This window comes from Aphelocoma coerulescens (assembly GCF_041296385.1).
Source record: "Aphelocoma coerulescens isolate FSJ_1873_10779 chromosome Z unlocalized genomic scaffold, UR_Acoe_1.0 ChrZ, whole genome shotgun sequence".
Taxonomy (NCBI): domain Eukaryota; kingdom Metazoa; phylum Chordata; class Aves; order Passeriformes; family Corvidae; genus Aphelocoma; species Aphelocoma coerulescens.
The window spans coordinates 47,225,049-47,249,847 of record NW_027184085.1 but is presented as its reverse complement, the minus strand read 5'-3'; the positions used below and the strand labels follow the sequence as shown (position 1 = coordinate 47,249,847).

Below are 24,799 nucleotides of genomic sequence, written 5' to 3'. Positions count from 1 at the left end.
GTTAATACATGAACTTTGAAACCTGCTTTTCATTCTGCTTTAAAATGGAAATACGCAAAAACTTAACACTGAAAGCAAACTGTTCTTTAGCCACCCTACCTGCCAAATTACAATTTTTATAAATTAGGCTGTGATATTGAAACAGTAGAAAAATACACCTACACTGCTAGTATTATCACAGAAATGCAGTTTTTTTACACCAGAAAATTTTTTGACTATACTTCACCATCAAGACTTACTCTTTCATTTGATTCAGTGCAGAACTTTTTTCTGTTCTCTTTTCTTCTGCCAATGAAGACCTAGAATTTCACAAAAAGTTAAAGATGACTGCTTGTAGAGATACATTTCTGCTTTATTCCACAAAATTGGCTTTTAGCGGACAATGAACAAAGAAACACAAAGCTTTTTCTTTTTTCAATTCTTTGCATCACATTATTTACACATTTATATCAAACAGATTTAAGTCTAACTACACAGCCACCACTGCTTAATGAATTTTGCCCTTTTTTTGTACAAGCAGGGACAAAGAAAGATATATGAAGCAGAAATCCAGTGTAAGGATAAAGGGAATGTGAGAGCATTTTGCTTGTTACCTCCTTAGGGACTATTCAGTGTAGAACTAAAAACAAGGAAAGTGATAAACAAAACACACAAGCACACAAACATTAACAAGCAGGTGATAACAGCCAATACCAGAAAACTCATCTGCTACTGAAAGAACAGGATACATGGATACATGTACTTCTATTCATGTGATTGCTTTTGGTAGCTGCAAGAAAAAGACCCTGCTTTGCTCTGTGGCAGTCTGTGCTGCCAGCTGCATTAGTAGTCCCTGCATGCACCTCAGCTTCACCACTGCTGAAACATGTCAGTGGAACAGCAACAGCTATACCCATCCAGTTGGAATGTCAAGACCTCAAAGGTCTTGCAGTGCCTTTTGTACTTCAGCACCTAGAAGGAGAAATGCTTAGCTTCCCGAGTCCACTAGGTCTGGTAGGCAATTATAACATCCCTAACAGCCACAACAAAAAATTTCACAGCAGGCAGCTGAAAAAAAAATCTACTATTCTGTCTTTCTACAGAGATAAATCAACACTAGGGACAGGTTCACATTCGTGTATTTCAACAAGTACACTAAGCTCCATTCTCGCTTCTGTGCTAGAATTATGCAGATGTTAGAACTATAAACTAGTCTAGAAGCTTTTGTTACCATTGCAACAATACTGTATCTGTGCTAATACTCCATATTTAAGTAATATAGAAGTCAAGAAGTAATTTAACCTAAGGACAGAGAAAAAAAGTCATACTTACTTCATCGGATTGTTTTCTGGCAGATAGTATATTAAGTCTCTCATGGTCATTTTAGAACGATCTGGTGGAGAACGTCCCTCAATTACTGGAGGCCTGTGTTTCAATTTCTTCCATACAAAACAAAATGAAACAAAAGAAAACAACAAACACTTAGATTCACCCTAAAAGTATTTTATATTTCACTAATTATTATTAGTTTGTTTACAAAGTCCCTCATTCATGGAATTCTGTTGTTCACACACACACACAGCACTTCCAAGAACTAAAACAAGATTATCTTAAAATTTTAAATTCTCAGAAATGGCATTACAGACCCTTATGTCACTTACCCTTTCAGAGGCATTCAATACCTGGCACAAATAAGTTAAGTTATTCAAAATTACAGAACTCTGACAATGATCAACTTGAAAAAATATGAGACATCCCAAATCCAAGCTTCTTGCAGCACACTTCCCTGCTGTATCACCAACCGTGAAACTTTCAAAATTGGAATGTTGACTATAAAGTAATACCAGGTGTCATATCAAAAAGACTTGGGGTCTATCAAATAAAAAGATATACAATTCCTTATGAAATCTGTATTATTAGGGAACAAAGTGCTGCTAGTGCTTATAAACAGAATAAACACATAGAGAGTTACGAGGTATGACAGACTGCTAGCAGCAAGCAGCTCATGATCATCAGAAAACACTACTGCAGAGATAATGTATGCAAGGTGAATCAGGTCTTGCCCTTCACAGATAAGCACTGCTCAACACAGAGGCCTTACCATCCGCTCTTTCTTCAGCTCTTCTTTAAGCATTTCTCTTAACTTTCGAGCTTTAAGGATCCTTTCACGGTCAGAACAGGTTCGTTTGACTTTCTCAGAAGAAGACTTTGCAGGCAGACTTTCCTCCTGTGTTTGTGATCTTTCCTGCGTTGGTCTCTCCTTGAGAGGAGAGGGTACATTCTTCTGCAAGCTATCATCACTTTTCTGAGCAGCTACACCAACAGTTTGCTCTTTGTTCACAGATTTTTTTAGCGGCGAAAACTGTGGCACTTGTGGCACAGGTGTTTTCTTCTCAGGAAGTATGGGAGACTTTACAGAGCTTTCAACATTACTCTTTTCTGATGGGGAGGGATCTTTCTGAAGTGAAGCACTGCCATCAGAAGCCTGTGATGTTCGCCTCTGAGGTTTTGGTGCAGAACGATGAGCAGAGGATGGTCCAGCTCTTGGTTTGACAAGATTTGGCATGGTAGAGATACGTTTTCTTCTCTGTGTAAGCATCTCTGCAGGTTTACTAGCTTCCCCAGTGTCACTTGTATTATCAGCCTTGTCATTGCTGGAAAATTTAAGAGAGTATTCTGAAGTACTTTACAGTGACAGCTTCGTTACTCTTAAGATGTGTTTATGGGCCAATCAGTATAAACACCATGCTACAGGAAAACAGTTACACACAAGAAGCCATGCCAGGACCAACCTGTAGCTGGTACTTCCTCATAAAATAATCAGCTATAAGAACTGGCATATTATTTTCTAATACTAATTACTGATCAACAAGCTTGCAACAGTAACACATTCCCACATCCCGAAGACTGTCTCCTTTCAGCTGAAAATACCAGCACCATAAAGATTTATAAAAAATTACCCACATAATATAGGCGACATATTAAAAACATTTTAACAAAGCTATATGTAACAAGTAGTTTTATGACTTACAATAAATGCGAGCATTCCTCTTACACATTTGCAAGTAGATGACATGTAAACTCTGACTTCCAGAAAAACTTTGGCAGTCAAACCCTTACTCACACTTAAAAATCAAAAATCCTTAGCTTCCCCGGAAAAAATTGTTATATAAGTACTTTTTCTATCACACATGCAGAAATAATTTTCAAAGTCCAAGTAAAATTGCCAACCATTATGATCATCCCAAATCTGCTGACTCCACCAGTGTTCACCTTCCTGGCTGTTGCTCACAGTAAGACTGTTGTATAATTATAACCGAGTCATAAAGAGGGGTTTTTTTTAAATTTTATGTTGGAACTATGCCTCGTTTCTGTACGTAAGGACAACCACACCCATAGTTCACTTAGACATTTTTAAAAATGGTCAGAAGCAAATGCTTTCCAAGGAATATAAAAAAGTATAAACATTCAGTGAAACTTCAAAATTCTCTCTGGCTACTGTCTGTGATTCAGGCAAATGCTGCAGATGATGTGTGCACATTTAGCAGCCTCTGGTAAATGGCTGAATCAATTTGTCCCACACTGTGAGTTCATACACATTTTTAGTACAGAACAAATGCCCTGGGCAAAGTGTTTAGAGGGCCTATTGCATGGTGCCTATTTGTGTGTTTTGAATGAGATCCTTGCAAGTTCCACTCAACACCCACTATTCTTAGTACAGCAGGAGACAGTAGAAAATAATTCTTCATTCACCTTTTCCATACCACCTGTGTTATGTGGAGTTTTTAATCAGAGTACAACACTGGATTTCTGAATAGTTAAATACAATTTAACAGAAAGTATATTAAAAATTTAGAATTATCTTATGCTTTAAAATTTTCACTTCCCTGATAATTAACAAAACTTATTCAGTATATAGAAAACAGAACAGCGTAAAGTGACTGATGCTACAGATGCAGACTTGACCAGCTGTGAGTGAAGAGATCAGTGTCTGCCCCTCCACTTCTCCTCATGAAGAAGTTGTAACTGCAATGAGGTCTCCCCTCAGTCTTCTCTTCTCCAGGCTGAACAGACCAAGTGACCTCAGCTGTTCCTCATACAGCTTCACCTCAAGGCCCTTCACCATCTTCATTGCTCCCCTTTGGACACTCTCTAAGAGTTTAATGTCTTTCCTACCTTGTGGCACCTGGACCTTACCCCAGCACTCGAGGTGAGGCCGCCCCAGTGCAGACCAGAGCAGGACAATCCCCTCCCTTACCCTCCTGGCAAAGCTGGGCCTCATGCACCCCAGAACATGGATGGTCCTCCTGGCTGCCAGGGCACTGCTGATTCATTGAGCTTGTCACTGACCAGAACCCTCAGGTCCTTTCCATGGAGCTGTTCTCCAGCCTCTCACTCCCCAGTCTGTCCCTACATTGAGGGCTGCCCTATCCCACGTGCAGAATCGCACTTTCCCTTTTTGAACTTCATATGGCTGGTGTTCGCCCAGCCATCTAATTTGTTGAGGTCTCTCTGCAGGGCCTCCCTGTCCTTGAGAGAGTCAAGAGGTCCTCCCATTTTGTATCAACTGCAAACGTACTTAATATATTTTTCACTCCTGTGTCCAGGTCATTTATGAAGATGTTGAAGGGCACAGGGCTGAGAATGGAGCCCTGCGGAACCCCACCAGTGACGGGTCGCCAGTCTGATGTCACCCCATTCACTGTAACCCTTTGCACCTGACCCATGAGCCAGTTGCTCACCCATCCCATCATGTGTTTATCCAGCCATGTGCTGGATGTTTTGTCCAGAGCCAGTCTCGAAAGCTTTACTGAAATCCAAAAAGATTACATGAACTGGCTTCCCTTGGTCAGCTTGGTAGGCTACCTGTCAGAAGGTTATATGGCAAAGGCTTGTTTTTTAGGCCATGAAAATAGATGAGAGTGCTTTTCAGAATCGCACTGGTATCTAGTTTTGAAACTTAAAATTATATTACACTGGCACACCTGCTATACTACAAACACAAAAGTCTTTACCAAATCTGCTGAATCAGCAACAGTACCACCTAAGTGAAAAATAGTAAAACTGTCCTCATTTAAAAAAAAAAATCAGATACCAAAGGATCCAGTAAGGTGCTCCCTGTAACATAAAAATTTTATTAAAAAAACTTGAAAAAATGACATCCTTAAAACACAACGGAAAACAAGTAAAGATGTAAGATACAACTTCAGTAAAAAGTAGCACAGGTTTCCTAAAGACATGCCATGCCAACTGGTCTGATACCTGAATTTCTAGCCACTGAAACAGAAGACTCTAACACTGTTTCATCATACTGTCATAAGGGACAAGCTACAATTTAAAGAATAGAGGTATTCATGAAAGATGCAAACCCAACTGTACAAAAGAAGTGTGAATGTTGTTCTGAAGAACAATTACCAGACACAGGAAATGTCCTGAAACACTGATCTGTACTGCTTTTGTTGGTTCACAGTAGCTCCCATGGTGCTGTTTCAGATATGCGACACATCAGCGTTGATAGCATTCCCATGTTTTCAGCTAATGCTGAGCAAGGACTATGCAGCACCAGGGTCCTTTCTCACAGTGCCCCTTGACTGAACACACTGGGGATGGGCAAGAAGCTGGGAGGGGATGAAGCCAGGACAGCTGATCTCAAACGACTTAAGGGATATCCCCACACCATGTGGCATCATGCTCCTCAGTAAAAGCTGGGGGAAGAAGAAAGAAAGTAGGACATTTGGAATTACAGCATTTGTCTTCCCAAGTAATTGTTGTGGGTGAGCTATGGATCCCCTCCTTCCTGGAGAGAGTAATACACCTGCAGGTAGTGGTGAGTGAATTTACAAGTTCGCTTTGCTTATGTGCACTATCAAGTTATTTCTTAATCTACTAAACTGTCTTTATCTTGACATACCTTTTCTTGCACTTTTGCCATTTTGATTTTCTGCCCATCCCGCGAGGCTGGGAGGGGCACGGATGTGGGGGAGCAAGCAAAAAACTGTGTGGGTTTAGCAACCAGCTGGGCTTAACCCACAACAGGGAGGTCCTCAGGGGGGACCAGTCCTAAGGCCAACTTTACCATGTGCTTCCGTCACAATAAAAAGCACTTAAAAAACAAAACAGAAAAAAACTCACACAAAGACAGAAAGTCCTCCCTTGCCAATTCATGAAGAAATGAACACAAAAGAGAAAATGCTGTAGGAATGCAAAATCAATCTCATCTGGTTACAGAGCACAAAGAATTTTTGCTGCACACAGCAAACCAGGGCTCCTGGCTGCTGTGGAGCCAGAAAAAACGAGTGTCAGACCATACCGGGCCACTCCTTTGCAGTATTAACTTACAGAATCACAGAATCAATCAGGCTGGAAAAGACCTCGAGATCATCGAGTCCAACCTAACACCACCTTGTCAACCAGACCGTGGCACTAAATGCCAGGTCCAGTCTTTCCTTAAATACCTCCATGGACGGTTACTCCACCACCTCCCTTGGCAGCCCATTCCAATGTTATTCCAAGCACCTGCTGCACAACCGCAGTGAAGAAACGCGGGTTCAGCTTAGGCTGCGAACGCGTCGAACATCCACAAGTCCTTGTCTGACAACCACGGACGCGCTGTCAGCGAGCACCGACCGCACGCGTCTTTCAGAAGGTCTTCAGAACGAGCCAGCCTCCTACCACAGCACTGACAACCGGAGGGTGACAGGCCACGACAACCAGCGCTACGGAAAGCCATCACTACCTCCCCGGATCCGCCGGGTCCCGCCCTGCACAGGCCCGCCCCGCTCCCGGGGGTCCGCGGCCCGGTGCTGGCGGCGGCCCGACATTGCCCTGCCCGGGCGAGCTCGGCGGTACTCACCTCCCTGCCCGCTGCGCGTCCGCCGATACGGCCACGGTCCCGGCTCTGTCCGCCACCGGGGTGTCCGAACCTGGGAGTTCCGGCGGCTCCGGGTCCGCTCCGCCAGTGGCAGTGCCGGTGCCGGCGGCCCTGGCCGGTGGCCGCACATTGGGCCGCACGGTGAGACGGGCCCGCCGGAACATGGCGGCGGCGCCGGGAAAGGCGCGCGCCGGGCACTCCCGCGAGAGGCGCGCGCCCGCCCGCCGGCCCACGAGCTCGGCGGCGTCAGCAGCGCGCGGCGGCGGCCCAGTAAGGCCGCGAGCCCGGCCGGCTCCCGGCGTGCCGCCCCGGCGGCGCGCCCCGCGACGTCATCAGCGTGCGCCGGACGGGAGAGGAGGGGCAGGATGGGGAGCCTGTACGGGGCAACCAATAACGGCGCCGGAGCCGCCTGTAACGCCCCAGCAACTTCTCGGCCCCTTAGCCCTCAGCTCAGCCGGCTCTAAGCAGCTCTCCTGGCGCCCGCTTTGGCCCCCAGTCCAGGCTATTACACCAACACCCTCCCCATCTCTCCCTCACACCCAGGCCCGGGTAGATACATGGCAGCAACCTCCTCGGGATCCCACCCACGGGGGCGGAGGCAGCGGCGCACAGCCCGCTGATTGGGCTGGGGCTGCGCGGCGCCGTGACGTCAGCGGCCAGAGAGGACCCATAAGGGGCAGCGGCGAGGGGCAGCGCTTCCGGCGGTGGCGGCGGTTCCGTGCGCTTCTGGGCTGGTGGCGGCCGTAGCGGTGCTGCGCGGCCTGAGCGTCTCGCCATGACCCGTGAGTACCGGGGGTGCTGCTTGGGGCCTGTTGGGTAGCGAAGTGGGCGGTGGAACTTGGGCTGCCCTCCTGGTCGGCTCCAGGCATGGGCGCAACACTGAGGGCAGCTCGGCTGGGAGTCATGCCGGGTCCGGGAGTCGGCCGCTGTGTGAGGCCGCTGCCGCGTCTAGGTCTTTGTGGACTTGGCGTCCCACTGGCAAAATCTCGGCAGCAGTGAGTGCGTGGGGATGGGGCTTTTTTCCACAGCCTCCCGCCGTCCGAAGCAGGAGGCGAAAACATCATTCTCCGCCTTCTGATGTAGCAGCGCTGGAGGGACGGGGGCGAGAAATAAAGGTGGTGATGGGCTGCAACAACAGCCAGTCCCGGGTGCCGCCCAGACTGAAAATAAAGGACTTTTGTATCAGTGCCGAACACTGAATATTATGCTGCTTAACTTGTGGTTGCTGAGAGTGTTGTTGAAAGGGCAAGAGCACTTGGTAAATCATCACTGTGTTCAGTGCTGACGAACGGCAGTGTTCGGATACCCGCTCTAAAATGGCGGAGAACTGTGGACCCGACCCAGGGTGCTCTGGCTCTCCTGACTGCTGGGATTGCTCCTGTGCCTTCTGCATGTTATGTTTGGCAGTACAGAAGCTCCTTGTGTTTAGTTGAGGTCGTGCTTTCACATTCAGCTCGAAAATGCGCAGTTATAAGGGCACACTGCTGCAGAAGTGTAGCTGAAGACTTGGAATGTAAGCAGTTTGTGCACAGAACGTTATAAAGAGGCACGTTTACGATTTTTGTTTGTATTTTCCTTCTTCTGGGGTTGGAAGAGCAAGGACAGATTGAACTAAGGTATATGTCTTGCACAAACAGGCCAGGATGGGGATGCTTGAGGAGGAACATATAAAGATGTAGAAGCAGGAAGGGTGTACTGGTCTTTTTGTGGCAGTTCATGCTTGAATTTCAGGAAGCTGAATTGTCTCCTGTTGGGACAATTTCATGGAAGACTTAGGTTGATATTACAGAATGTAGAAAACACCGCTGGTTCCCTTGAAGGTAGGGATACTCATTCAGTATCCCAGGTGAAGTAGTGGGGCCAAATAGTTCTTGGCAATATTTACTTGGAAGCAGGGATGGTACACGTAAGTTTCTCTTTAGACAGTTGTTTAGTACTCTGTGTTGCGTGCATTCTGTACTGCTCAGCTTTTCTGTGTGCTCTGCTTTGCTGTGCCAGCTGCTTTTCAGTGATGCAACTGAGTTTTGTTCCTAAATTTAAAACCGTACTGTGTGTATGGAAAAACTCTGCAAGGCCCATGCCCAGTGTTTGCTCGGAAAACAAGGAAGAACTGGAGGTTAAGGGTGGAGAGTAACCGCTCTTAAGGAAGTGCGTGAGGTTTGGGGTGGAGTGTAATTCTGGCTTTAGCAGTGTGTTTTGTCTTCCTCTCTGTTTTCTTCATGATAAAAGAAGATACTAATTTTTTTTTTTTTTTTTCCCAAGCACCATAGAAGAGTGCTTTTGTTGCTGCCCAGTCGTTCATATAATGGTCTTGCCTCCTGAGCACCACAAGTCAGGAACCATTTATGGCCTGGAATGTGTCATCTGCTCATGAGTCATCAAGTTCTAATCAACACTAGTACTGCCAGACACAGTTTGGTTTCCTTCAGTTCTGAAGAAACAGCTGTACTTCATCTAGATGGACTTTGGGGACAGGATGCTAGTGAGGAGGATGAGTAGAAGTTCTGCTATCTTTTTCAAAAAAAATTTTTTTTTCACTTAATGTCCTGTCAAAAAAATATTTTCCAGGGCAGGAGCAGCCCTTGGGAAGCAGCAATCATACAGGGCTGTTTTCACTTGAGCTTCTGGCATCTCTTACCAGGCAGTCCATGGGCTGTTGTGAAGAATGCACAAACCCTTGCTTCTGCAGGGTTGCTTTTGTCTACTTGTTGATGTGGCAGGTACCTGTGTCTGCTCAGAAATGGTGTGGGTACAAAGTGGTGGATCATATCAGCAGGTTGTTGTTTAAAAGTGACCTAGTCCTAAGATGCTTTCGTAGACCAGAAGTTACACTTCAAGATTGAGATCTCTGGCTTTGAGACTGAAAGATAGCATAGGCAGTCTTAAGACTGTAGAGGGACTGAAAAGAGACACAACAGAAATTATGGAGAGATGCAATTGTCATTTTTGAGCATAAAAGAATGTTACCATATTTGTTCAACAGCACAAATGATTATGCCTAGCATATCTGAAACATTCTCAGTCTGAAAGAAGTAGAGCAGGAAGTACCAAGCCAGTGAACCAGTTCTGGCAGGTTGGAGCAAACTAGAACTAAGGAAGAGAATAGTGAGTGAAGATTACCAGCTAATGCAGAAGAGTTTGTAGCTGTGATGTCTGTGGCTGTTGCCTGGAAGACCCTGAGTATTTAGATGGAGAGTTGAAAGTTTTGATGCCATGCCCTCAGGAACTTGGTGTGATCAAAGAGATTGCATTCCTAACTTGTGGCAGTTTTCGTGGTTGGTAGTCCTGAGGAAAGCTGTCTGTTCCCTGAAGAAGTGTCTTCTATACTGACAGTGATGTGGGTTTTGTGTCTCTCTCTCTCTATATATATATATGTAATGTTATTCTTCTCACTTTCATTGGTAGTAAGGCCAACCAATTTCTAAGGCCCATGCTTAAGTTCTGCTCTTGATTTGAAATTAAAAAAAACCTCTTGAGGTCACCTCTTCAATAGTATTTGAGTGTAATCAATTTTAATGTTGTTCTTTCAGTCTAAAATTAATGTGTAAGCTATATTGAATGCTGGAATCTGAGAGTGGATGACTCCTCTTTGGATGAGTGACTGACATTATTCTGCCCAGCCTATTGGTGCAATGGTTTTCCTTCAGTCTTTTATAGAAAACTACATTTTGTTTCTGTAAGGAGTATTAGAATTTTGGTGATCTCTTGAACATGACATACAGAATTGTAAATGTGACAGCTATGAGCCTTTAATTTCTCCTGTTGTGCACTAGAAGAGGACACTGAGATAGAAGATATGACCATACTAGCTCTACACATTGTCCCAAACTGTACCACCTTTATAATACTTTTGCACAGGCAGACTGTGTGGAAAAAAACAAGTGGTAGTACTTGTTTAACTGTATATTATCTTGCAGGTGGGAACCAGCGTGAACTTGCCCGCCAAAAGAACCTGAAGAAAACTCAGGAGATCCACAAAGGCAAAAGGAAAGAAGATAGCCTATCTGCTTCTCAGAGGAAACAGAGGTAAGATCTAGTACAATTGAGTAAATGTTTAGGCAGAAAACGAGGGGGAAATGGGTCAGAAAGAATCTATTGTCTTAGCTGACACAGCATTTGCATACTTTGTTTTGATTCATTGTCTAATCATGTGCCAGAGCATAAACCATTGGATGAAATTTTGCTGTATCTGCTGTCAAACAGATCTGTTTTTTTCTAAGTCCTGTAAAGCTTTTTTTTTTTTGAGCAGCTTTTTGCCTACTACAAAGAGGAAAAAGATTGTGTAATGCTTTCTTGAAGATGTTTGATCCATTATGTCCTTTACTTCTAAAACTGAAGGAATTATATGAGGTCTACTAATCAAGTAAATTGTCTGCCTCATGGGGTAATGCATGCACTGAAAAAACACAGGGTAATAAAAACAGTGCTCATGGCTAACCGAGAAATTTTATACTGATCTTTTTACCTTCTTCAAGTGGGGGTTACTAAAGGGCAAAAGCAAGCTGGAGGGAACTCTGCTTAGAAAAATTGTGAGCCAGTATCCAACTCTTTTTTTTTTTTTTCCCTTCTCAGAGACTCTGAAATCATGCAGCAAAAGCAAAAAGCAGCTAATGAAAGGAAGTCTCTGCAGGCAGGAACAAACTGAGCTGGCGCTATGGAGAAGATAAAGTGCACCGATGAAGCAGAAGGACCTAGAAGATCATTTATAAAAGTGTCTGGCCATTAAATGATTAAATGTTTATTGTGCAGAGTTGTTCAACTAGCATTAGTTAGAGTATTTTTCTGGTTACTATAGGCCTAGTTGTCTAAAGTGCTCTTTCAAAACTGACTACACTCTTCTGCATGTGTATGAATAAAAGTACCAAGCAATAGCTTTATTCTAGCTTTTGCTGCATTTGTTAGTTTTACTTAGTGGTTCCAGAAACAGAAATTCTGAATCTACAGATTTGGTTGTCTGAATTCTCAGAAGTACAGCTTCATTGAGAATGGAACACACTTGTAAAATGTGCTTAACCTTGCAGAGGTGTGAACTGTAAATCTCACCTTAAAATATTTTTACAATAAAATGTTGCATGAAATACTGTCTAACTTGAAATGGTTATGGTTGATAATCAGTTGATTTCTAAAAAGTTACCAAGAAGACAAGAAATGGATTGTGAAGACATGCAATATAAGAATGTAAGTGTAACATAAAGTATAAGTAATGTTTATAAGAAATGCATATTATAAGCACTATCACATGCAGTGTAAGTCTGCCTTACAGGAAAATATGCCTCTTGAGTTGCACTTTGTTGGTGTACAAAATGGACTCAATCTAGTCCAGATACTAACTTAGAGAAGCTGCAGGCTTGATGTTAATGAGCTGCAATGTCAGCAGATCTTGACATTGTCATGCCAATAAAATGATTTGAAATTACTGCCTAAGCTTGCCTCAGGAATAAAAGGTAGTGTGGCAAATTCAGCCCTTGCTTCACAGGCAGGCTGGAGAATGTTGTGTATTGACCAGGGGAAAACTGTTGAGGAAACTTCCCTGTCTGACCATCCAGGAGCCACTCTGGCAGTCACAGTCACCCCACCTGAGCTGGAACTGAAGCCCCTTGACAGCTACACCTCCCACACTCACAGTCTGACCAGGACTCCTTACCAGCTCAACGCCAGGCTTCCCACAGCAGTGTCATACATCCTGATATTTAATATTATTCAATCTTGGTGCAATAACTTAAACAGTAACAGCTCCAGCTTGTACCTCTGAGGAGGAAATCCCTGGGCTTTTATATCCTCACAGTCTAACGGTAGGTCCTTTGCTCCTGCTGTGTCAGTGTCCAATTCGCTGGCTGGTGCCACAGGTCCCTGTGCCCTTTGTTTTGCAAAGGGTTGGCAGTTTATGGCCTCTTGCCTTGGGCTCCCACTACAGCTGCACCTGGAGCTGCCTGCACTGAATGTGTTCCTCAGTAACTGCTTTCAGTCTCTAGAGACAACCTCTGAAGCCTTTGCTTTTGTAAGCTCTGTTCCATCTAAGTGCATTCATTTAGTGGTAACAGGCCCCTGGCACAGCTTGAGGAGAACTGGAAGAAAAATGTATCTGGTGCTGGCACCGTAACACCTGCAGTTGGTGAGAAATTAAGCAAATCCACAGAATTGTTAGGGTTGGAAGGGACCTGTGGAGCTCATCCAGTCCAACGCCTCTGGCAAGGTAGGCTCACCTAGAGGAATGCACCTAGGTGTGGTGTGAATGTCTCCAGAGAGGGAGACTCCATGACTGCTCTGGGCAGCCTGTTTCTGTGCTCTGCCACCCTCAACGCAAAGAAGTCATATTGAGGTGGAACTTGTTGTGTTTTACTTTATGGCCGGTACTGCTTGTCCTGTTGCTGAGCACCACTGAAAAGAGTGGTGCCATCCTCTAGGTACTGCAGTTGAGATATTTTTATGTATTGATGATCCCCCCTCAGTCTTCTCCGGACTTAACAGGCTCAGCTCCTGCAGTCTCTCCTCATAAGAGAGATGCTTCAAGACCCCTCATCATCTCTGTGACCCTTTGCTGGACCCTTTCCAGTAGCTCCTTGTCTTTCCTGTACTGAGGAGCCCAGCACTCAACACAGCAGCAATTCCTTCGCTCGCCTGTCGTTGGCTCGGTCCTGCTTGCCGCTCCGCAGCTCGCCAGGGCGGGGTTCCCAGCGGAGCCCGCCCAGGGAATTGCGCGGAGCGCGACCGCGGCGCACCCGGCGGGCCCAGGCAGGGCCGCTCCCTCTTCCGGCAGCGGGGCGGGCCCGGGGCTCGGCGCGTGCGCGGCGGGCGCGCGGCCATGGCGGACGCGGTGCTGTTCCGGCGCGGCACCGGGCAGGTGGGAACGGCGGGGCGGGAGCGGGAGCGGGGCCGGGAACGGGGCCTTGCCGTGGCGCTAAAGGGTCTATGGCCTCCGCAGAGCGACGACTCGGACATCTGGGACGACACGGCCCTCATCAAGGCGTACGACAAGGCGGTGGCCTCCTTCAAGGTAAGGGGTCGGCGCTGCCGTGGCCGGATCGTGGGGCTGAGGCCGCTGGATTGGCATTTATTGGTTTTCTCCTTTCTCTTCCCGAAGAATGCCTTAAAGAATGGGGAGTGCTCGGAGCCTTCAGACAAGCAGGAGCAGCGCCTGGTGATAAAGAGAAAAAACCACAAAAAGATCAGAAATAGAAAGAAGAGCAATACAGCGCCTTTGAAACAGGTCGCCTCACTTGTAAATGCCAGTGGTGCTCGTAGTGCATGATGTACTTCGGTACTCAGAAGTAGCTGCTTCGTTATCTTGACATTAACATTTTGGGGTGGTGGTGTGGGGGGTGATAACGTTATAAACCTTATTTTTAGGTTACACAGAGGAATTTTGGTAAATACAAAGAAAACACTGTAGGTGGGATCCATCATTTTGGACAAAAAGTAGTTTAGGAAAAGGCACCTTCTGTGCAACCACTGGTGTAGGTATTTACATGCTTCTCTTGCTTCTGTTGCAGTGGAAGGTTGGTGATAGCTGCAACGCTGTTTGGTCTGAGGACGGTAATTTATATCTAGCAACTATTGCCTCCATCAACCAGAAGAGAGGCACATGTGTTGTCACTTACACAGGATATGGAAATCAGGAGGAGCAGAACCTGTCTGATCTACTTCCTCCACCCAGTGATGAAACAGTAAATGGGATGGGGCATTCTGGGGAGGTGAGGGACTTTTTCATTCTTTTGTAAAGAAATGGGAAAGTGGGAGAATCTACTTCTTCTAGTATGTCTGGTGGCACTGCAGGTATTCAGAGTGAGAAGCGATGCACAATTCTGTTGTAAACAAAGCATCCCTTTACTTCTTGAACTCAGCATGGGAGAAAGGGAGGGGACAACAAGAAATTCACCAGTGAAACATGACATAGCTAAACTAGTGAGCAGGTGAAGTTATTCCTGGGTAGAACTGGGAGGGCTGGAGAGAGGGAAGGACGTGAATGGGACTTTCCAAGCTTTTTCACACTAAAATTGCTTGTTGTAAACTCCTCTTTAGTGCATTTCATAAAACTGTCTTTGTCTTCTAGAATGAAAACGAGACTCCATATTCAACAGATGAAAGTGAAAAATCTTCCCAGTCACCTCGAAACAAAAACAACTGCACAAAAGGAAGATTTTCGCCTCAAAACTTGCGATTTCCCACACCACCACCACCAGCCCCAGGCCTAGGAAGGGTAAGCTCAACCTTAATTGAAATAATTCATGTACCATCGTTAAGCCTGATATTACTGTGAGTCCTGAGACAATATGATGATATTTATCATTGTCTAGGTTCAGTTAACATTTTGAGAATGGATGTACAGATATGCATGTTAATATCTGTTGGTCTGTCGTTCTGTAATAATCTGGCCACAGCATAGTCCTTCTGCAGTGCTGCTGTCTAATGAGGAGAGCCTTCTGCTCCTTAGGTAACACTTGCTTTCCAATTGTCTTGTAACTTAAAAGAGGGATATTGTTCCCTGGATTCTGGTGCTGTTGTTAATGACAGTGTTGTTGATGTTTTAAAATTTCACTTTTTCTAGCCAATTGATATGTTTCACTTCACAGGACATTGAAGGCATTAAAAGTGATGTCCACATGTCATAGAGCCTCTCAGTTGTAGCTCCTCTCTTGAATTAGGAGTGAATGTGATATTGATACACCCTTCAGTTTTCCTTTTGTGTAGGAGTCTAAGTAACAGTGTAGTGAGCTCAGCAGTATGTTTTCTAAATATTACTGTTTGTGCAAGACTTCTTTATAAGATTTTATTTTACCTTTTTCCTTTCATATCAGTAGCTTTGTATCTAAGATCTTTATTTAAAGACATTCACCAGCATAATAGAATTTAGTCAGCTTTTGTCCCATCTGCCCAGGACTAGAGAAATTACCTCTTTGCCTGTGTGAATATTTGATTTGTTTCTTCCTGTTGAGAGTGTAACCACTGACTTCCGCTTAGGAAAACCCTTTAAAAATAAACCAGAACCCTGTTTCAGCAGTGTTTACCTCAGTGAGATGAGTAATCTTGAGTGGTACTTCCCAAGTTATGGAATGTGCCTCAGAAATAGCTACTGTCTGTATTTTCATTAAGTTGTTGGGGTGTGTTGTCTGTTGTTTAAGATACATGAATTTTTTCATGTAATTCTCCTAAGTAAAATCCTAATACCCCATATTGCCTTTTAATTTGTACTGTTCCACTTTTTCCATGTAGCCTGGGTCAAAATTCAAGGCACCGCCATCATTTTTACCTTGCTGGCCCCCACCCTTCCCAGGAGGACCACCAGTAAGTGACGAGAGAATGGGGATGATGTCAGAGATGAGTACTGGTGATTCCAGGTTTTCTCACTGAATGTACTCACTGCCTTTGTTTTTAGAACACGTTTGTACTGTTTGCCTATATTTTTCACATTTTTGTTAACACGTTCAGTTCCAAATATCATAGTAATCTAATGTATGAGGTCTGATTTGTAGTCATTTCTGTGACAGTGAAGCTGTTGGTAAGAATAACAAGGGAAAAATTATTTAAAGAAACTACACTTTATAGCAACGGCATTTCACTGAAGAAGATAGTATTTCCCCCTAGTAGCACTTTTTGTACAGTTAAGCTACAGGAGTCTTGTTTTTTTCTAGGCTTTGGAAATTACATGTGTTCAGAAAACATCATCTTTGACTCCTTTTCAGAGTACAAATTGAGGATACATTCCTATTTTTCAGTTTCATGCTCTAATCTTGTAGAATTAGGTGCTCTCTGATCTGGGACACACTATTGAAACACAGACATTTCCTTTGTGATTTCTTAGTTGATTCCTCCTCCTCCACCACCCATGCGGCCAGACTCTGCTGAGGACGATGAAGCGTTGGGGAGCATGCTGATAGCCTGGTACATGAGTGGTTACCACACTGGGTATTACCTGGTACGTGCTGCTTTGGTTTTGAAGTGTCTTGGTAATTTTGCTCTGCTGTTGGTGCTCCTGTTTGCAGCAAGAAGTTAGACAGGGAGGGCTGCTTTTTAGGTCTCTTATTCTAAATTGCAATTGCTACATTTAAAGGTGTTTTGTATTGTATAAGTATTGTCATTGAGTAGAATTCACATAAGCCAGCATATACATACATATATATTTAGTTGATGTTTTGGTACTTTGTTCTACTGGAGGGGTCCTATCAGGTACTTTTATAGCCATTTTAAAACAACCAATTCTGTGTTTGTAGACAGGTGGAGTAAATGTTTACTTTTCAATAGTCTTCTATGTGTTTTCTTTCCATATTAGTGGTAGTATCACATTTAAGAGCAGATTTGGCACTTTTGCAGAGATTATTCATCAGTAATTGTTTCATGTCATTGTGAAGGTCCAGTAGAAGCTGTCAGCATAGTTGTGAAAATCTGTGACTTGTATTATTGGTTCATATTTTCATCTCTACTCTTCTGAAGAAAGAAAATGACACAATGAACTCTTTGCACTGAGGAAGTTGGAAAAGGAGGATTTGGTGCTTCAGGTTATATATAATTGTGGGTTGCTTTAATTTACTTGCAATTGCACAAGAAGTATATAGTTGAAATTATTCTTCATAGCCTCTGATTATAAAGAAGACATGTAGTTTGGCTTTTATCCTTTTTAAACTGCCCATTCTGATTTCCAAAGAAAGTTAGAAACCATTCATGATTTGTAGAGGACTGAAAAAGATTTTCCAGAAATGTTTTTTGTTCTGTGACTAATGCTTTCCATGTTGGCAAAAACCAAGATTTTACTAAATTGTGTCCTGTAGGGTTTAAAACAAAGCCGAATGGAAGCAGCACTGGAGAGACAAACACATGAAAAATAACTGAATATCCACCATTGTTCTGAGGGATTGTAAGTATTGCAGCTTTGTGGTAAATGAAGATACAGTCAAGTTTTGAACTCCCTTCAAAAACCTCTTGGCTTTGGGACTTCCATCCACTCTTACGGCTCTCTGTAAAGACCACTTCTGCCAGTAGTAATCCCTTCTTTGCTTAGCAGCTGTGGAATTGTATTTTCCTAGCTAGAATGAAGGAAAGTATTCATTGCTCCGATGAGAGTTGTAACTACAGCATCTGTCTACATCAGGATTAACAGTGCAGCTTATTTGAATTATTAATGGTTTGTAGTGGGCTGTTTAGAGAACAAAAGGTTGTAAGCGAAATGCAGTTTTTTCATCTGTGTTTCCTTACACAGATGGGATGGGAGGTTGTAGCTAAACTCTGTTTTCAGGACAAGTCCAATTTCATAATGTTGAGCAATTCTGTTCTCAGTACTTCAGTACCCATGCTTTTATTTGAAATGCTTTGTTCAGAATTCTCCAGTATATGGTTCACTTCCTTATAAAACAAAACTATATTCTCATGGGGAATTGTTTTCTGATTTTCTGTGACAACATGTAATTTTTGTGTAGTTAAGTAATTCTTTGTGTGTTTGAAAACAAAAAGCTCTTTTATACTAATTTTTGCTTCTTTTTTAAAGCCAGGTACAAATCTTTTCTACTGAGAAGTGTTTATCACTTATGCATTGGTGGTTGATGGTGAAGAGCTGCATTTTTTAAGACAATTAGTCATAACATTTTCTTAATACTGAGCTGTCCCTGTTAACAAATAAATAACTTCAGACTGCTACTTAAATGTGCATTGAAATGAGCTATTTCTTAAAGACCTCTAGTCAAATGTATTTTGAAAGCGCTGCAGCAACAAAATACTTTCTACTTCCCTGAGGCAATTTCAAGTCTTCTCACCTTATGATAGATTTAATTCTTTTGACCCCATGTAATAGATTTCACTTATGTCTCAAGATTTCTTGCATTCCTCAGACTTTTTGTGTGAATGACAGCACCAGAATTATTGATTATGGTATCCTCTTTTAGGAGAGAGCTATGGCAGCAATGTGTGTTACAGTGGCCACTGGTGGCACTGACATGGAAAACTCTACTGTTATAGTAGGAGGGACATCTTACAGGTCTGATTAGAATAATGAAATATGAGAGCTGGTTTCAGGAAGGCTGTTGTCTTGTTTCAAATGCATGAATAAAGTTCTACTTTTTAAACTTCGAATTTAGGGATGTAGTTTGTTTTGGGGTAGTTTTTATTTTGAGCTTCCATAGACATCTCTTGGTTGGATGCATGGCTGAAATACAGCAGAAAGTCTTCCTGTGTTGCTTTTTTCTGAGTACCATTACTGAAAGCAAATTAGGGAAAGCCCGTGGAAAGGTAAGTATGGACACCGGTTTCAGCCCTTACAGTGTAGGGCTGAATTTTACTTTACAGTTCTACTCTTTATAGAGGCTGTAGCCACAAAACTAGGCAGTAATTTAGTTAAAGCCAGTGGTTTGCTTTTCAGGGAAATACAGGCATGAACTTCACTGCATTCACTTCCTTTTCCTACTGTGGTCAAGTGTCAGAAAATCAGTTTTCCCACAAGTAATTGAGCAAAAAAAGACTTACTCATAACTTACCTAAGCTGCTTTGAAGGCTTTTTTTCTTGCTAATTGTCATGGGGAAGTAAATTAAGTTTGATTGCAGTGAGGCAAAGCTTCTAAATCATCTTTTCAGATTGGTGAAGAGGCAGAACTGCCCTCTGCTTCAATCAGCTGTGTTGGTGTCTGGTATTGTTACAAAAAGTGGCCTTCATCAATTTTTAACACTAGTAAAATCTAGCATACACTAATTTTACTGCAGTTCTGACTTCAGTAAGGGGTTTATGGTTGTTATTTCACAAGTGATTCATATAACTGATTTAATTACAAGCAAAACAATGAATAGAATATTAATAAAAGGATGTACAAGAAAGAGGCAAACTATTCACACACTAGAGCTTGCCATGCCAAGAACTCCCAACAACAGCTGATCGCTGCCAGGATATGTGAGCTGGAATGGTCCCTTCTCCCATCCCCAGCAAAGATGTGAGGTGGTATAGAATCTCAGGATCCTAGTCATGCCTTCTCCTGGCTACTGCAAAAATTAACCCTCTCCTGGCTGGAACCAGGACAATGTTTATTTGCAATGGAGATGTGTAATTAATAACACAAGATGAGGAAAAAAACCCCAAACCCTAATTTTCAAACTTCTCTAGGCTTGAAAAAATGGTGAAAGGGGCAAAACCCATTGCCAACGAATTTTAAACTCCTACACTAGGGATGCTTCATCATGATACTAGACATTTTAAGGGCTTCTGTATCAAGGAGCCAACCCACCATTGCTATTGTCATGGGACCAGACAATTGAGAAACACAGTGATGAAAAGCCACTATTGCTGCTGCTCTGACTGTGATCTGATGTGTGAAATTGTGGATAACGGCCAGTTCTTTTAAAGCAGACACGTTATCAAGTATTATAAAGTTTCTGTAACATAATGATTTGCTAACAGGGCTTTCCGAGCCTCTGGAAACCTCCACAGTTTGCTGCTTTCACTGCAAAAATAAACAGGCTTCCGTAAGGATTTAAAGATGCTCCAAAGCCATATGAAACATGAACAAATAAGCAGTGAAGCTGAGGTATGGTACATTAAAAATAAAACAAATTTGTTGCTGCTAGGTTGGAAAAAACAGTAGAACTTTGAACTCTACACATTTGAGCATTGTGATACTCAGACTGAGGAGACTGATAGAGGATATTCTAGCAGGCATATTAATGCCTGGTAGAACAAGATACCAGTGTGTTTACAAGTGTTGATATACCATTCTTACAGAACAAAGCAAACACAACACCCACTTGTGCAGCCACTGGAGGTCAGATCAGCTCTGCAGACATCAAGATACCGAGCATAACAGTCTCCCTCAGGCCTGAGTACCATCACATACACTCTCCAGCCTTGCCTTATGGTGAGCCTATTTACAAGATGTGACTCCTGTAATTAAGTCACTATATATACTGAAATGTATGTCAAAAATGAAGGAAGATAATATGATAGACTTGGCATTTGCTTACAGAAAAAGACATTTTCCCTGGCCTATGTATAACATGGTAGTTTTAAGACTATACTAGAAAAGAATTACATTCAAAAATCATTTTGGAAATACACAGTTTTAACAGCTAGGGCATCTAAGCTTATATAACTAGCAACAAAGTTATAAAGCTCCATTTTAAGTCGGTCGATTTTTCCACTGCTTATTTTCCTTGTAATTTCCATTGCTTTGTAGAAGGGGAATGAAGAAGGCATTTCAATAGAGGTCTCAACAAAGTCTAGTATATAAGCAGGCTGAATACACTTCAAGAAGCAAGACATATTTTGGGCTGTGTGTAAAACAAACAGAAAGAAAAAATACCCATTAAAAATGACAATTTGCAACTGAAAAAGTATACAAACAGAAGATTAATTTATCCTGAAGCAGGATTAAAGATTAAAGTCTTTTAATCAGATAATTTCATTTGAAATTCTCTCCTTTAAACTCACCTGTTTCTAACAGGCTGTCATCCTGCAGTTACAGGATAAATGGGAAGTATCTGAAGTGCTGCAGGTGTAGACACTGCTAAACAATCAGGCTGGCTGTAGACTTTTATTCTTTTACCCTGCAGGAAGGATGAGCTCCTTCAGGTTAAGAAAAACAACTAAACTTTATGCCGCAGAGGGATGACCTCTCCTATTAAAGATTAAACAAGTATATATTTCCTGAATATTGTGCCAATGAGTGACAGCCACAGATCCAAGTAAAAAAATCCATTAAAATTTAGTTTCTGGGCAATAGGCTACTATCTGCTTTCCTTTCTCAGGTTTGCCCCTGCTGTTGTTCATTTTGTAACTCAATAGCTTATAAAGGTCACCAACAGAAAAGACAAAATGCATGTCCAGAGAAGAGTGTAGGTCTCATGAGTACTCTAGAGATAGAAGGAATTTTCTGTGTTGACAAACTCAAGGCACCCACAGGAAAGGAAGAGGGGGGCGGGGTGGAAAGAAACAGTAATACTCCCTTCTCAAAATGCAATGCTTTTCAACCTTCCCCTGCTCCCTATAAACCTGTTTTTTGCAGGATGACAGTGTTTGGCTTTCAGTGGTGCTGAACACCTCTGATTCCATAGTTGAGGACAGCCATTCATCTCATTCAGCTCTTCCCTTTCAGAAAGACCTGAACACATGCCCTTCATCACAACTGCTTTGTGAGACCCGAGAATCCTAGTAGCACCAGACAAATAAATGTGCAAGTGTCCAGATAAATGCTTTCTCCTTTCCAAAAACATACCCTGCTTGCCACTCTTTGCTCCAGCTTTCACCTCATACAGGGCTAGGGCCATTTCATTTCAATTTCCTTGTTACAGCTTTTGCAAAAGCCATTCTCATTTTTCAGCTGTGTTTCTCTCCTAACTAAAAGCCAAGAGATTTTAGCTAGGCACCAGGACTATCTTGAACCTCTGTCCCACCTGCACTGGAAAGTGAATCTTTTACTTGTCCTGTGTTTATGTAACTAACCAGCTCAGTTCAAGCTTGTGTAAAACACCTGGCTTTAGTAACAGCAGTGGCCTCCGCATGGGCTTCTGCAAGCCAAGTTTTAAAAGTCTGATCAGACTCCTCCATCCTCAAAGATGCTCAAGGTGAGATCACCTTTGCAATCAAAGATACTTGATTAGTTAGGAAAGGTTTGGCCTGCTATCACATCCTCCAAAGCAGAGACAGAACTGGATTGCCAGCATCTTAGGCTTACAGGAAAACAAAATCTGGGGCTGAGAATGGATGCAGCCATATTTGAACTCCTCTCTCAGAAGTTTAGAAGGTAAGGTCTTTTCTGCACCCCATGTCTCAGTGGGAGGGTCTCCCTAATAAACTTCATCTGAAGCTCCCATTCTGCCCATGACAGAAAGCACCATTCAAAAAACTGAAGCTTTTTTTACAAAGAAAACAAAAGGCTAAAAACTTGGCAAATGAAGTGGGTAAAAGAAAATCGGACAGGCTGGGTAAAAAAAAAAAGTCTGAGAATAGCTAAACTAATCTAAACTTTCTTCCAGTCAGCAGGAACAAAAAGGCAGTGAAGAGAGCTGGAAGAGCCAACTGCTAACCAGCTTGTAAAGGAGCCTTTCAAAGGGGACAATACAGTTGCAGAGGACTTGAAGTGACACTCACTGGAATAATTTTATTAATGTCTCCTGCAGACGAATTCAGGGAGATTCCCATTGTCTAAATCAGAAAAGGGGAGGGCATACATCAGAAGGTAGATCTTTCATGGCTCAGTGGGGAAAACGTACTGCCAATTTTTAAAGAGCAGTCTGCACCTCTGGGGTAGAGACATCAAATCTGTTAAGCCTGGCATCTGTTACAGACAAATAAGCAGAAAAAATATGTCACTGTAAAAACCCATGGCTGATCCACATCTTACATAGTGCATTTGAAAGAAGTCCCCTCAGCTCAAAAAAATGCTGTATTAGAACAGAAAAAGGTGCAGGGAACTGCAACAAGAATGATAAAAAATGTAGAACAGTTTTTGCCTGAGGACCAATTGAGTTGCCTTTATTCTTCATTCAGAAGAGAGCATTTATGAAGGATACAGTGCAATGCAAAATGATGAGCAGCATGAAAATAAAATGTATACTCAAGTATCTTGTATACATGAATATACATCAATAAAATGTATATTCAAGTACTGTAAGTAAACTTGTGCCATTTTATAAATCAAACCAACAATCCCTCCCAGCTTTGCTTTCAATTACCTGTAAAGAAAAATCCAGCTCTGGCAGGCAAATCAGGATTGGTTCCTGTGGCACAGAACAGCCATCTACCAAAGGACTGCATCCTGCACGCTCTACCTGTACGTGTAGTCTGCTGGGTTTTTCTGAACACATATGCCATACTTTGAAATATTACCTGCACTTTTACCCAGAACAAATTCACAAGGGGGACAGAATTTCTTGTGCTGTTCGCATGGGGTGCATCTAACCATCATGGTAAATAAAACTAACCCACAGCAAAAACATTGCATACTGGATTGAACAAGGGTGTGAGAAAAAAAGCAGCTGTTGCCATTTCTGTCAAAGACCATGATGAATCATTTATAGGACAAAAAGGACTTTAATCTATTGTACGTATTTCTTATGGTAGAGTTTTAACTCTTCTGCAGTTGTTCATGGACTTCCTGGAATTCTGTCTCCATGTATTTGACAAACTTGTGAAAATCAAAGACTACGTGTGGGAATCAGTGCAAAACAAACATTCAGCTTACATAGTTGTCATTTGTCTCTGCTACAAATCTTCTTTGACATTTTTTTGAAAAAACAAGGAAGACTACTAAATTATATTATATACATCTTTTAGCTAACATTCATCATCACCTCTCTTTCCTTAATAACATGGTTTTTACAGGTTATAAGAACTTGATTTAGCTAAGAAGAGATAAGGTAACTGTAGAGATGGTATAAACAGGTGTTTATTAAATGTGACTAGCCAAATTGAAATTCTGTGAACTCCAATTGACTAGTGCCTTTACAATGACAATAACAAGTATTCAGAAGGCATTACAACCAAAATGGAAGGAAAGAAGAGACATGAGATTTGAGCAAGCTGACACAGGTAGATCCAAAGAACTCCATCCTGTAGCTTAAAAACCTGAAGTGGCCTCAGTGAACCAATACACCTCTCAATCTCAATTCTTCCATCTCAAAGCCATTACTAAATGTTGATAACACATTTTGAATTTTTGCTTCGATTAGGAAAAAAAAAACAGGTGGCAAACCACACAATTCTGTTGTTATTAGTATTGTGGTAAGACAATGACAGAAAATACTTTGCTCTGCAACGGCTTAGAATGTAGCAGACATCTGCACTTCAGCTATACGTATTTCAGATTCTGCTCCCTGTAACTCCAAAGAGCTTTGTTTTCTCAAGTAATTGAGAGATCCTAAAGATTTATAGCATTTACCAAACAAATTCATCCTTAAGAAAGTGATTTTAAATCCAGGATCTCCAATCTGTTTTTTTTTTTGGTTGGGTTTTTTTTTTCTGGCTAAAAAAGTCACCTTCCTCTC

General features: G+C 42.5%; 2 protein-coding genes and 1 long non-coding RNA gene across 9 annotated transcripts in view; 2 read left to right on the top strand and 1 right to left on the bottom strand.

The window, feature by feature from the left end:
- Positions 1-7,104, bottom strand: part of BDP1 (BDP1 general transcription factor IIIB subunit) — a 52,817-nt gene extending 45,713 nt beyond the window's left edge. For 3 of the 4 annotated variants that reach the window (XM_069001205.1, XM_069001206.1, XM_069001207.1), the window contains exons 1-4: positions 6,833-7,104; positions 2,081-2,633; positions 1,312-1,418; positions 240-299 (exon numbers count right to left, since the gene is read on the bottom strand). In XM_069001205.1, the coding sequence (XP_068857306.1) occupies positions 240-299; positions 1,312-1,418; positions 2,081-2,633; positions 6,833-7,014 (902 nt within the window). In that variant the 5' untranslated portion in view covers positions 7,015-7,104. Of the gene's footprint in view, positions 1-239; positions 300-1,311; positions 1,419-2,080; positions 2,634-5,394; positions 5,721-6,832 lie in introns of those variants that run through there. The other variant, XM_069001208.1, reaches the window with a different exon arrangement.
- A 422-nt stretch (positions 7,105-7,526) lies between these two features.
- LOC138103657 (uncharacterized) lies at positions 7,527-11,945 on the top strand. Its single transcript, XR_011147791.1, has 3 exons — positions 7,527-7,632; positions 10,768-10,876; positions 11,423-11,945. It is a non-coding gene; the product is annotated as an uncharacterized lncRNA (long non-coding RNA).
- A 1,642-nt stretch (positions 11,946-13,587) lies between these two features.
- LOC138103593 (survival motor neuron protein-like) lies at positions 13,588-18,907 on the top strand. Of its 4 annotated transcripts, XM_069002001.1 has the most exons (9): positions 13,589-13,691; positions 13,773-13,844; positions 13,932-14,057; positions 14,341-14,541; positions 14,901-15,047; positions 16,061-16,132; positions 16,650-16,763; positions 17,614-17,699; positions 18,327-18,907. In XM_069002001.1, exons 1-8 carry the CDS (start codon positions 13,653-13,655, stop codon positions 17,668-17,670), a joined length of 828 nt encoding a protein of 275 aa, XP_068858102.1. In that variant the 5' UTR covers positions 13,589-13,652; the 3' UTR covers positions 17,671-17,699; positions 18,327-18,907. The 4 variants fall into 4 exon arrangements, with proteins under 4 accessions (XP_068858100.1, XP_068858102.1, XP_068858103.1 ...); XM_069002002.1 differs by having other exon boundaries at positions 14,341-14,514; positions 17,614-18,907; XM_069002000.1 differs by having other exon boundaries at positions 17,614-18,907.
- Positions 18,908-24,799: the final 5,892 nt, after the last annotated feature.

Excerpts from the sequence above, each read along its gene's own strand:
- LOC138103593 (XM_069001999.1), top strand. The coding sequence starts at position 13,653 with ATGGCGGACGCGGTGCTGTTCCGGCGCGGCACCGGGCAG. Across the intron at positions 13,845-13,931 it reads AGGCGGTGGCCTCCTTCAAG|AATGCCTTAAAGAATGGGGA; the intron begins GTAAGGGGTCGG and ends CTCTTCCCGAAG. Across the intron at positions 16,133-16,649 it reads CCTTCCCAGGAGGACCACCA|TTGATTCCTCCTCCTCCACC; the intron begins GTAAGTGACGAG and ends GTGATTTCTTAG.